The following is a 13,201-nucleotide window of genomic DNA, read 5'->3' as shown; positions in this document are numbered from 1 at the left end:
TTATATTATATTATATTATATTATATTATATTATATTATATTATATTATATTATATCAGAAGTTACTGTAATAACATTATAGCATTATGTCCATCTAGAGAAACTACACCTTCCAATGGTGAAATAATAATTAATTATACAAATCGGTTAATTTAGCTTCCGATATTACTTCATACAAACACAGAAACATTCTCTGTAGGCTATCTTTCATAGCTTCCGATTGTTGCTGTCCAAGGCCCCTTATAGACGAAGTCATTTGTTTTTTAATTCATTACAAGGCCTTAGATGACAGTTATTTTAATTTTAAAACTCATTTACCTCATTAAACATCAGTCCTATCAAAATTTTTGAAGGAATAAAACTTATCGAAAATTATTTTTAAAGAAACTTTTGTTATTTAACATTTTTTACAAAAATAAATAATAAGCGAGATATTTCGATTTATTTAATTCATGCCCCCTTATAACCCCCCTTTTAAATAATGTAGTTTGAATGCCATAGAGCCTAAAATCTAAGTTACAACGAACTTAATTTATATTCCAATTTTCATCGAAATCCGTTCATCCATTATCGCGTGAAAAGGTAAAAAACATACAGACAGACATACAAACAAAAATTAAAAAAAAAAAACAATTTTCGGTTTCAGGGTGGTTAATTATATATGTTAGGACCAATTATTTTTGGAAAATCGAAAATTACCAGAAAAAATTCGGCTACAGATTTATTATTAGTATAGATATTGGCTTACTTGCGATTGTTTTACTTCCTCTGTGAGACTGTGGACTCTCGAATTCGTAACATTCAGCTCAGCCTGGAAACAAAATTGTTATAGAGACCTTAATTAAAGTTTCTTAGGATACAAAGATTTACACACTAAGAGCAAGATTTTGCAATGTCATATGATGCCTGAAATGATTAGGCTAAGCCAACCGGCACAAGAGCAACGTTGTGTACGCAGGGGAGGAAATACGTTTTTATTTCTAAGACATATTTTTATGTTTCATCCAAAATATTACAATATGTATCAAATAGTGGGAAAATAGTCATCTAGAAATTAATTTACTTACTTGAACATTGTTGAGCTCCTCTGTGAGGCGGTTTATTTCTTCATTCTTGACAGTCAGAAGAGACTGGAATGGAACAAAATTTATATAAAGGGCCTGCATAAGAAGTAACCATTAAGTTTATATTTACCTCATCTGCCATCGTTAATACTTCATATTGTATAGCCCTACAACAATGTATTCAGAACACATTACACGTAGCTGTAGCTCTAATGATGCTTTGGTAGTGTGCAATCAGACTTTATGCAGCGTCCCTGCTGGAAAGTCTCTGAACTGTGTGCACAAGTTTTCCGGTGAAGTGGAAATGGTCCTGTTCTGGCGAATGAATGAATGAATACAGAAATAAATAAAATAAACCAATAAATTAATACGGTAAATCAATATATTTATAAATCAATCAATCAATCAACTACTCAATCAATCAATGAAAGAGTAAATAAATAAATAAATAAATAAATAAATATATATATATAAAATAATAAATTAATAAATAAATGAATAAACAAATAAATAAATAAACCAATAAATGAATAAATGAATGATTGAATGAATGAATAAATAAACAAATGAAATAATAAATAAATTAATTAATTAATCAATCAATCAATGAATAAATAGGCGAATAGATTAATGTATAAATAAATAAATAAATAAATAAATAAGTAAAAAAATTAATAGGTAAATATATATATAGAAGAGAATATATAACTAAACTTCTATTAGGGCCTATTTACTCACGAGTAATAAAAAATTAAAAGTATGAGAAATCGAGCACTTTAAATTACAGAATAACTACTCGTTTCTGTTTCGGTTCATACAACAAGAAACAAGAGAAAGTAATTTGAAAAATATCACGTCAAAGACTTTTAGGGCAGTTAATTATTTGAGGTTGATATATTATAAAAATGTTGTGTAATATGATAGGCTACTAATGCAAACGTTTTTAAAATGTAACAAAAATGCTTCTAATTTTTATTGCTGTCACATACAAGCATAATGTTTTAGTTAAAATATATATTTTTTTAAATATTGTTGGGTACTTGACTGTTCGTCATTCATCCAAGTTATATATAGACCTATGATTACGCATGTTATTTATTTTCCAAGGCTTGGATATTGGTCGTCATTTGTTTTCGCGCACTGTCATCAGGTTGTTATCTCAATGTCTTCAGTCTTAAAAATAATACCACCACTTATTCGTATCATTGACCTTAACTCTCCTCCCCTACAGTATTAGGGCCTATAAAATTACCGTATGTTGTGAAATATGTGAACTTACCTGAGAATTGTTGAGCTCCTCTGTGACGCTCTGGTATTTGGAACTGAGAGCGATCATCTGAGACTAGAAACAGAATGTAAGAACATTTTTAGGCTGTAAAATAAGCCTATGTAAGGGAACTGAAGTAAGTTACAATGTGATTTAGGCCTATTAGTATACTGATGACAAAATATATCGTGATTTCCTGGAATAATTATAACCACAAATTTTCACCAATTTTGTAATTATCTGTAAGGAACATGAATTAACATAAGCAAAATTATTTGATTATACTGCCGGGTGCACAAAGAATCAGACGCAACGCGACATTTTGTCTCATGGTACTTGTCTACCATTGATTTCTTATTATGTGGTGCACACAGAATCAGACGAGGCGCGACGGTGACGATCAAACACGAAGAGACACGGAGAGACAACATCCAATAACTCCTTGAAGTTCGTCGCGAGGAGACCAGCGAATAGGGATTATAAAGAATGGACATTTCGCATAGGTACCTTTGATGTAGCCGGACTGATTTCAATGACCTTCAAGCCAGCTAAAGCGTGAGATTCTGCTTTCTCCCTAGAGTTGGCGCTGACATCACACCAGCTAGCAGTCGACACAGTGGAAATATAACACATATAATTAATACATCTAGGTACATTATGTACTCAAATAAAATAAATTGGATCCATAATAGTATATTATGCAACGAGCCTATAATGAAGGTAATTAAGAAGCGAGTATGGATATTTATGAAACGAGCGCAAGCGAGTTTCATAATTTTCATACGACCTTCTTAATTACCATTATAGGCGAGTTTCATACGACTTTTTATGCTCGACCATAGGCTATTTCTAACTTGATATTATTAATTTTATTGTATCTGACCTGAAGCAATGTCCCTTATGTTGTGAGATGTGCGCAGACGCGAAAGTATTGATTTTTTTCCGAGGAACAGATGTCCACAGTGACCTTGCTAGGCCATAAGAACCTACAGAGATAACACTGAAATAAAATTAGACATTGAAAAACGAGATGACAAATTGAATTTATTTGAATATTATTTACAATTAACGCTAATTATTATAGTAACATAACATACCCTTCTGCGACAGTATTGGATTTCCAGCCTCCGTAACTTTTCGCTAATTCTCTTTCGATTGCATATCCGAGAATAATCGATACTTGCGGTTTTATAACGGTAGAAAGCTGACCTGTCATTGGCTGAACAGTTGTAACCTGAGTCGTCATTGGCTGAAAGACCTGACCTTTAATGAGTAGGTGTACTTTAATGACATGCATTAAAGGTCTGCTACCAGGTGTATAATTACTACATTTCGGCATGGTCGAGCATAAAATAATAAATCCGTCATTAACTGTAATGTGTAGACTCTAGAGTTCATTTATAATGAGAGATGAGACGTTGACCCCAACAACAATTAAAATATGTAATGATTTGATAGCGCTGAAAATGGAAAAAAAAAAAAAACTCTTATGAGAAGTAAAACCATATACCTATATTATATTATATACCAATATTAAACGAATTCGATACTTAATTTTATAATGCATTATATTATTTTATAATATAATTTATTATATCTGAAATATAAAATATTATTATTACAACTAGTTTCTCACTGAGAAATAAAGAAAAGCTGTTAACTTGAATTTATTTGAATCAAAGCGTTACTGGATTATGCAATAAGGTAGGCGATGTTTGAATCCTGTGTCTCAACTCTATTCTCAATTATTATCTTAGCGTGTGCTCGATTACACTAACCTCTAGCGCTTGAAAGTGGAACTAAACGCTTGCGCACAGAGAAACAAAACACAGGAAAATTCGCTCAGTGTCCATTCTTTATAATCCCTATTCGCTGAGGAGACTGTCCGATAGCTGCAGTGTACTGCGCATGCGTTGGTAGTGCCTATGATTGCACGCTTTGCTATCTACGAACACTATTGTTGTGTAGTGCACATAATCCATAATGGAGCTCGATGCGGATAAATTAGTTGTTTTAGTACAGGAAATATGCTTATATTAATTCATGTTCTGTAAAATCTTTGTAACAATATCACGACAATAATGTGGTTTCTAAAATTATGTGAGAAATTGCAAATGAGATGAAAGCAAAAAGTGAATAATAATAATAAGGCCTTCTTCTCTGCTGTATACTATCACTCATTATTGGTTTAATATATTATTTTTCTTTATTGTGAGTCATGAAGTAGTCATAAACATACAAAATGACATTTGTGCAATACAATAGTAATGTTTAATTTTAAGACTCTTTCGAATAATATGACAGCAGTACCTGAGCACGAGTAAACAGCCATTTTGTAATGTTTTCTAAATGAAGACATTTAAAATATTTTAGTAAAAGCAGATAACGTGTTCATGAGGAAATACAAGAAAATGAAATTAGTGTGATTTCCTTTTGAGTTGATTAGCAACGTTTGACTTTTATCTCAATTTAAGACCCATCAATGTTGCAGTGGCAGTAAAATGAGGACTATTGTGTTCACACGACAGGCCCTAATCCTCTGTATTGCTGACGTTTTGGCACTCACCTGGCACTGCGAATTCTCAGCCTGGCTCTGGAATTCTATCTTCTCTATATTCGTTATAGATTTCAACACAGTTTGCACCTTGTCCTCAACAAATTTCTCTTGCCTTTTCAATTCTTCTTCAAGACGGAAAACAGTAAATTGCAAGCTTTCATTTTGCGTGGTGAGTTTCTTGTCCAGATTTGATTGTAAACTCTCCAGCTTAACCTGTAAATTTGATTCCAGTGTGTTCAATCTCTCCATGAGTTTTGAACTTAAGTTATCCATTTCCTCTTCTACATTTGATTTTATGTTATTAGGTTGCTCCTGGAGGTTTGATTTCAAGCCCTGCAGTTCCTCTTCGAAATGTGACATAGTTTTGTATATCTTGTCGTTCTCTTCCTTAAGTTTATCCTGGAATGCATTCAATTTCTTCCCTTGTTCTTGAAACTGGTGCACTATTTCAAAATCCTGTAATTTCAGTATAGACAAAAGAAGATCACTTTTATCGTCTCTGTCCTTGATAACGGCCATGAAAGTGTTATCAATTTTACTCTCAAGCAGTTGTATCTTGTTTTCTAGTCTTTCTATGTGACTTTGCTCTAGATCTTGCTTACTGAGACTTCGCTCAACCATATCCTCCAGTCTGGATAGATTGTCCTTTGTTTCGTTAACATGCAGAAAGGAATTTTTCCATTCCTGCGCACTTTTGCCTCCTTCTTTCGACAGACTGACATGATTAAGAGCCAAAGACAGAAACTGAAGCAGCAGGAGTTGAAGAGGCGCTGGAAATCCGGTGCCCTCCTGCAGTTGTGCCACCTGTGCAGAATGTGAAGTCAGTAAGATGCAAATGGCCAGCAGGCCTAGTTGTCTAATTGGTACTCTGTGAGAATACCAGAATTTGAAAGCACGTCATAAATAAAGTAGGGCCTACAAAATAATAGGCCTAATACTCAGATTGACAATAATTCAATATCAATATTGCCGTAAAAATTAGGCCTACAAGGAAAAATCAAGATACACATAGCCTCTCTTTCTTTTGAAAATACCTGAATATTGAGAGATTACGTGCCTTTTCAGATAACAATAAGTTACTCAATATAAATGAAGAGTGTATTTTTGATAACTTGATAAATATGAAATACAACTTACCTTGTTGTTGTTTACTGTAGGGTCCATAAAATAACTACTTATTGAATAAAGGAATAACTTAGACAGTTTTTTTTACCTGAAAACACAAAATTAGTTCTATTAGGCCTATACAATATGGGTGGGTGTCGATTACGCGCAAAAAGGTCAAAATCTCATCAACTGCGCACGGACAACTGTAAGGTAACGGAGGGTAAGAGTGCTCTCGTGAATTTTTCATAGTTGGTATGCCTACTGCAAAACTAGCTTCCATTACTCCATTGAGTATGGATTATTAAAAAGGATGAGACATTTCGTTGGTAAAGCCGCAGATGAATATCTACAGTAAAACCTCGATTATCCGTCACCCTATTAACCGATTGGTGGATTATCCGACTGTCTTTCTCAAATTATGAAGTACTGTACATTATATTTTTTCCACAGAGTGTTTATTTTTATAAATCTTTACCCTTACGCATTATGGCCGTACTGTTTAACTTCTATGCAAAATACCTTCTACAAGCGCCAAAAGAAAACATGTTGTACTACGGCAAAAAGTGCAAATAATTGAGTGGTTTGGGAAAAAAGAAAATGTGGTTCATTTCACATCACAATACGAGATAGGAATTACAACTGTACGCGATTTAGGCTAATGAAAAATAAAATATAGACTGTATAAAATTTGTAAATCTACAACATGAGACCTCTACTATTCCTATGTTTCCACAGACTGTCGTCATAAGGAGTTTCCTTAGCCATTAAAAATCCGTCGTTGAAAACCAGACTTAAGTACAATAAATAATGTTTAATAACTGGCTTATCGGAAAATCAAGCATGAATTGTAAAAAAAAATAATAAATAAAAGAAAGAAACAGACTTAAATTATTGAACTTCTGGTCCACTACCTAGCATATTAAAAGAAAAGACCATAGAGGAAATTAGGAAAATATTATGTAGTAAGTTTATGAAAAATTTTTATGGTACGGATTATCCGATTCTTTCGATTAACCGTTCACTCCACACCCTCATTACCACGGATAATAGAGGTTCTACTGTATTTAGAAAGGTGTGTAAACGTTTTGTCTGAAATCACATGTAATTTTTTCAGAAGGAAACTTGTACTTTCTACTGAGTTATAAGTCAGTCAGAAGGAACATGTTGACATTAAAATGAAGTCCTATTTGTAGCAATGAAGTGGCATGAACTAAGACCGTATTGTGCTGCTCCTTAGTAACACATTCTTAAACTGACTCGCTGAGCGAGTAAGAGTGCGCGAGTTATGTTTAAGTTACGAAGGATTTGGAGCATTTGTATGCGACTATTGTTCTTGAGCCTTTCTTTTTGTAATCATTGTCTATTATTTCTCGTTTCTACAGTTGTAGTTAAATTTATTACTAAATCTGTTGTGGGCATTTTGCTCTAGAATACTAGTGTATAAAAGCTCAGTAATAAGTGTATTAAACGCCCTGAAAATTTAATGTCTGCCTCACACTTTTGTCACTGAAAATGTGGCGCTATAAACCAATTTTCAATACTTTTATCACAACCACAACACATTTAAAATCTTACTGTACCATATATAGAGAATATTATTACTACATTAACTCATTAATATTTGGAACAGGCTGGAAAAGAAATAGGCCTCACCATCAACGAGAGGAAAACAAAATAAATGTTGGCAGATAATGGAAAGATAGTTGACAAGATAGACAACCTGCAGATATCAGATTATACTTTTGAGAAAGTTGACAACTTTACATATTTAGGATTAGTGGTCACTAGCGATAATAACATATCCAAAGAAATCTCTAATCGATTAATGAAAGCAAACAGAGCATATTTCGGCTTGAAATATCACCACAGTCTACTATATACAGTCGCGAAGCTTGGGGTGTTTTTTTTTACAAATCTCGTGATAAAGCGCTCCAACTAGAAACAATAGACTGTCCATGGTCGACTTTGGACTGTGTCGTATTTCTATCGAGTGCTAGCTCGTTGCGTATTTCACATTGATGCTTGTGAAATGTTCGTTATTGGTTATAATGAAAATGTTAATGGCTAAAATATAATAATTGGAATAATAATATGGGACAAGGAGGAGACGTTTGTAGTGCTATAAATTGTAGCAACAGTAAGAGAAAGAGGCCAGAGTTATCCTTTTTTGCGATTTCCGAAAGATTCAGAAAGGTTCCTGGGTTTCCACAAGAATGCTGTGCAAAAACAAAACTCTTAATTTTGAAGTTCTTTGTGACTGTTAGAATACATTATATCCTTAAATTTCACAATGAAATGTTTCAGTCTAACCGAAAGGACATTAGATACCGGTTAAAGTTCTGTCACTTAGGCTGCTAAATTTCCAGAGAAATAAAGGTTAGGTCTACTTTTTTTTTCAGAGGATATATTTTTAATTGTAGCTATTAATTTTGTAGAAAAATTAAGTTTGCTTTAATGAAATTTATTGATCACGTTTTATTTTCAATTCTGGTGGGATTATTATTGCTTAGGCCTACTTTTTTTTCAAAGGACATGTTTTTAATTATTGCTTTACTAGAGACGTAGAAAAAGTCCGTTACAATAAAATTCATTGATCAAGTTTTATTTCCAATTCTGGTGTGATTATTATTGCTTAACCTCGTCCCACTTTGTTAACTACGTAAGCTTACACTACAAGTACCGGTACACGTAAGTTACTCCATTAATTCATATTTCCATTATTATTGTTGTAAAGGGAAATGCAAATTAATATTTATTGGTTTCATAGTTAATTATCGCTATAATCTTGAATGAGTGAAGCTATTATAGTAAATTTCAGTTCGTTTTGCACAAACAAAAATTATATTAACTTATTTCTTGCAGATATCTTCGAGTTTATGGTGGAATTTAATATACTTCATTAAAATAATAAATTAACTTTATGCATTTAATATTTCAATAATGGAAGGAAGGTGTTAATTTTTTCAAAAGAACACTACAACGAAAGTGTTTGTCATCTGCTAGGCGAGAGATCTGCGATGATGAGGCGATAGTAGCGATCCTAGTGGTGGGCAACTACCCATGTTTGCATTTTTACTACATATTGAGCTTCGCGACTGTATATAGTAGACTGTGATATCACTTTAGTTCGAATGCTCTATCCAGGAAAGTAAAAGTTATTCTTTACAAAACATTAGTGAAACCAGTTTTGACATATGCGGCAGAAACGTGGTCAATTTCCAAAAACGATGAAAAAAGATTGGAGATTTTCGAAAGAAAGATTCTGCGAAGGATCTATGGCCCAACATTTGAGGAAGGTCTCTGGAGGAGGAGATGCAACTATGAATTATATAGACTTCTAGGAGAGCCAAATATAATCAATACAGTTAAAACTAGCAGATTGAGGTGGACAGGACATGTAATACGCATGGACCTAAGTGAACCTTGTAAAAAAATTGTAATAACAAATCCGGGAGATCAGAGAAGACGAGGTCAACCGCATTTACGGTGGATTGATGGAGTGGAAGAGGATGCCAGAAAGTTGGGGTGCAAGAATTGGAAGGCTGCTACAAGATAGAGACGGATGGCGACAATTACTGAGGGAGGCCCAGGCCTACCAAGGGCTTTAGCGCCAATGATGATGATGATGAACACATTTAGTATATCACGAACATGTAAAATGTAATTATTATGAAAGTCGCCATTGCTTCCTCTTCAAATTAGTAGTATTAGTACGATCCACTTCCACTAGATGGAAACCGACACGATTGGCAGAGCCGGCAATACATGAAAACGAAATGATACTAGGCCTAAGTGTGAGGAATGTTACTACAGGTGTGTAGTATTATGTGACAGATTAGGTTAGGTTTGATTAGGTGTGTATATTATTACTATGTTGGCAATACTGTTACATTAAAGAAATATGGCGGTATTCTTCATTCACGCACGACGATTTTCGTATATAAGTAAGGTACGTATTTAGGGCGGGTTGGATGGGCTTACAGCTCTCCCAGTGATCACATCAATTACCTGCTACTCAGTACTTTAAATCCAAGGCATTTTCAAGGTATTTTATCAAGTTACTGTAGTGGTTGGGACATAAGTAACATTTACCTTCATTGTTTATATTCATAGGAAGGCTACTAAAAAATTTTACTGCCATACAACACACTCCTTTTTGATAGCACGATAGACTCGCGGATGGAGTATGAAAGTCATTTTTGGCACGTATTTTCAATGTTGAATTAGTTAGCCTACAAGGTTTTCACGATTACATACGAGGAAGATTATTAATGAAAAAATATAACGACAAGCCATGGACATTATTTGTAATTTTTTTAAAATGCTCCTATGCGATTACCTAGATTTGGCACCTACTATTATTCCAATTACTTTTTTTTTTTTTTTTTTTGTAGGTAACATGTGAATGGCCAATCTGTATGTGATCAAGGATATAATCAGTGTCGTAGCGTCAATGTAAGCTAAAAAGCTTAGCTTCCCCAGTTAATAATAATCTCATAATAAACCTGCAGTTTATGGAGAAAATTATTTATTAATTTTAATAGAATTTATATTTACGCGTTAGATATTGTGATGCGGCAGCTCAGGATGATTTGTGATGCAGCAGTAAACAAGAAGCCTGCACACACCAGCTTCCAAGCAGACTGGTTTCTTCTGTGTAATCCACCCCGCAGATTTTCCATCCCTTTCTAACTAAACTACCCTAGTCGCAAGGCTCGCAAGAAGCTAGCTTTAACATATAAAATAAGTAGTTTCCGAGTTATCCCTTTTCGTGAGTTGTGTTCAGTTGAAGTGTTAGTGTGCATTGTGGCTGATGTAATAAATAATGAGCGAAATAATAGTTCCGAACACTAATTTACTTGAATTTGTTTAGGACAATTGTATTATCAAGACTAACTTATGAAGAAAAGTGTGATCTAAAAAACAAACGACCGACACCCTTGCTGTCACTGAAGGACACAATCAAAAGACAGACGCATTGTTACGTACTGTATCTATTGACTGTTAATATTGTGATTCCTCTAAGTATGATAGGGAGTGAGCTAATGTTATACGTATACGTGTCTATTTGCTAAGAGATAGGCCTATGCGTAAACCGTGAAATCATATTTTACTACGTATCATTTGAGGCCATGCCTTATTGCTGTTACTTACGAGGTTCCAACCAATCTTCGACTGCTGACTTGAAATTGACTACTATTTATTTTAAGACTGTATTTTTGTAATGCGTTTTCTCATATTGCATGAGAAACAACTTGAGTTAGCTTCCCCTGCTCAAAATTTCACGCTACGCCACTGGATATAATATAGAAATTACATACCGGATAGTTAGTTGAACGTGTAAGTAATAAAAAATATGTACACTACTTTTCGGAATAATTAATAAACTGAGGATAGGCCTAAATATAGACGTAATATAAATTTAAAACAGCTTCAAACTAGTTTCTCTGACAATGCATCGGCAAATAATTTCAGGCTTGTTTTCACGATAACAATGCATTGTTTCTTCTTGTAGTACTCAATAACATTTGCCGAAGAAACTCTGTTATACTTCCTTCATGTTAAGCTCTCACAATAACAATGCACCATGACAACCAGTGTTGCCAACTCAGAATTCTATTTACGGCTGCACAAGCTTAAAAAAACCGCTAAACTGTAGTTGAAAAACTCCAGATTTTTCTTAATACATCACTTCCAAATTTGAAATACAAACTATAGCCTACAGTTTTAAGGAACTAGAGAATTTTATAAAAATGTAGACTAAATTATGGAAAGTATGTGTCACTTTGTAGGTTCTATGTTCTATGCAAAATTGTATGGACAATTAAATCTGAATATTTTGCTTTCAATATCACCTTACACCATTTAGGCCGAGCTTTCCAACTATCATCGGCAACTTCTTCCACCCATACTTTCAACACATTAGCCTATGTTTTTTTTTTTTTTCGCACATCTCTAACCTATTGTACTATGGAGTTTTACGCGGCATATTTTTTCAAAATTGAATGAAGTAGATAAAGAATATACTGAACACTTCGGAAATAATCACATTCACAATCACACCAGTCGGTTCGAAATCTGATTTCACTCTGAGCTGGAGACGTGTCTGCCAACAATGAGTCTGGTTTTAAGTTTTAAGTATGTCTGTGTTACATAGACTACAATGCGGAATGATAATTTAAATAGGCCTATCGTAATATAAGTTATCATAAATGATAATAACAATTCAGTTCATTATCTATTCTTTATGATTATATCAATTCATTTACAAAAACAATGCATACATGATTAGACTAAAATTTTAACGAATGTGGCATGCCTTATTTGTACAACAATGGATGAAGCAGGAAATGGACGTGGTTGTACCAAATCGAGTTAACTTAAAACGTTGATATTTTATACTTGCACAATAAAGAATTTTGGGTGAAACGAGCGTTGAGCGGATTCCACCGATTTTGGAATAGACACAGACGCACTTGAACTGCCAACATAGAAAACAAAAAATCACACTCAATCTCTTTCACCTTCATCTTGACGGGATAATAAAAGCCTAAACTAACCTAACCTAACCTAAGTGCGTCGGTGTCTATTCCAAAATCGGTGGAATCCGCTCAACGCTCGTTTAACCGAATTTTGATAATACCATATTAAACTCTGGTTTATGATTAACTAATATTGTTGTCCGCAAGTAGGCTATTATAAAAACAATTATAACATCTTTACAGAAGAAAAAATTTAAAATATCATCTTCCTCTACCGGAATCACCAAAAAACGCCAAATAAATAGCTAGCCGCTGACGGTAAAATTCTGTAGCTGACCATAGTCCTGAAAACACCAGATTTAGCTACAAAATCGCTGACTTGGCAACACTGATGACAACCGCAAAAGAAAAAAAAAGAAGAGATAGAGAAAGAAAACAAGCACACATGGTTGACAAACATTGCACTATTAAAAGCAGTAAATGGATGTTGTACTAAAATAAAAGTATCTGTAATATTTTAAAAATTATATTTAAGCTTATTAAGAAATTAAATGCTGGGTTCTTTACGGGATACCAATGTGAACATGAATTTGTAACTAGATACTTACTCTGTTAGGATTCCAATTCACAATGAGTATTGCAAGATGTTATCAGAGTTGTGTGAATGTGGTGTTGTGTGTTTTATAGAACTTGGTCTATGGATTCGAGACACGCACTCACTTCC

At 33.7% G+C, this 13,201-nt stretch overlaps 1 protein-coding gene across 1 annotated transcript in view; it reads right to left on the bottom strand.

Moving 5' to 3' along the window:
• LOC138715524 (putative leucine-rich repeat-containing protein DDB_G0290503) overlaps window positions 1-13,201 on the bottom strand; it is a 28,516-nt gene that overhangs the window by 15,198 nt on the left and 117 nt on the right. Inside the window, exons 1-6 of the mRNA XM_069848559.1 lie at window positions 13,086-13,201; window positions 6,026-6,101; window positions 4,898-5,692; window positions 2,344-2,406; window positions 1,068-1,130; window positions 749-811 (exon numbers count right to left, since the gene is read on the bottom strand). The exon at window positions 13,086-13,201 is cut by the window's right edge and continues 117 nt beyond it. Coding sequence (XP_069704660.1) covers window positions 749-811; window positions 1,068-1,130; window positions 2,344-2,406; window positions 4,898-5,692; window positions 6,026-6,052 — 1,011 coding nt within the window. The 5' untranslated portion in view covers window positions 6,053-6,101; window positions 13,086-13,201. The remainder of the gene's footprint in view (window positions 1-748; window positions 812-1,067; window positions 1,131-2,343; window positions 2,407-4,897; window positions 5,693-6,025; window positions 6,102-13,085) is intronic.

This window comes from Periplaneta americana, chromosome 2 (genome assembly GCF_040183065.1).
Source record: "Periplaneta americana isolate PAMFEO1 chromosome 2, P.americana_PAMFEO1_priV1, whole genome shotgun sequence".
Taxonomy (NCBI): Eukaryota; Metazoa; Arthropoda; class Insecta; order Blattodea; family Blattidae; genus Periplaneta; species Periplaneta americana.
This window is presented reverse-complemented; position numbering and strand designations above follow the sequence as displayed.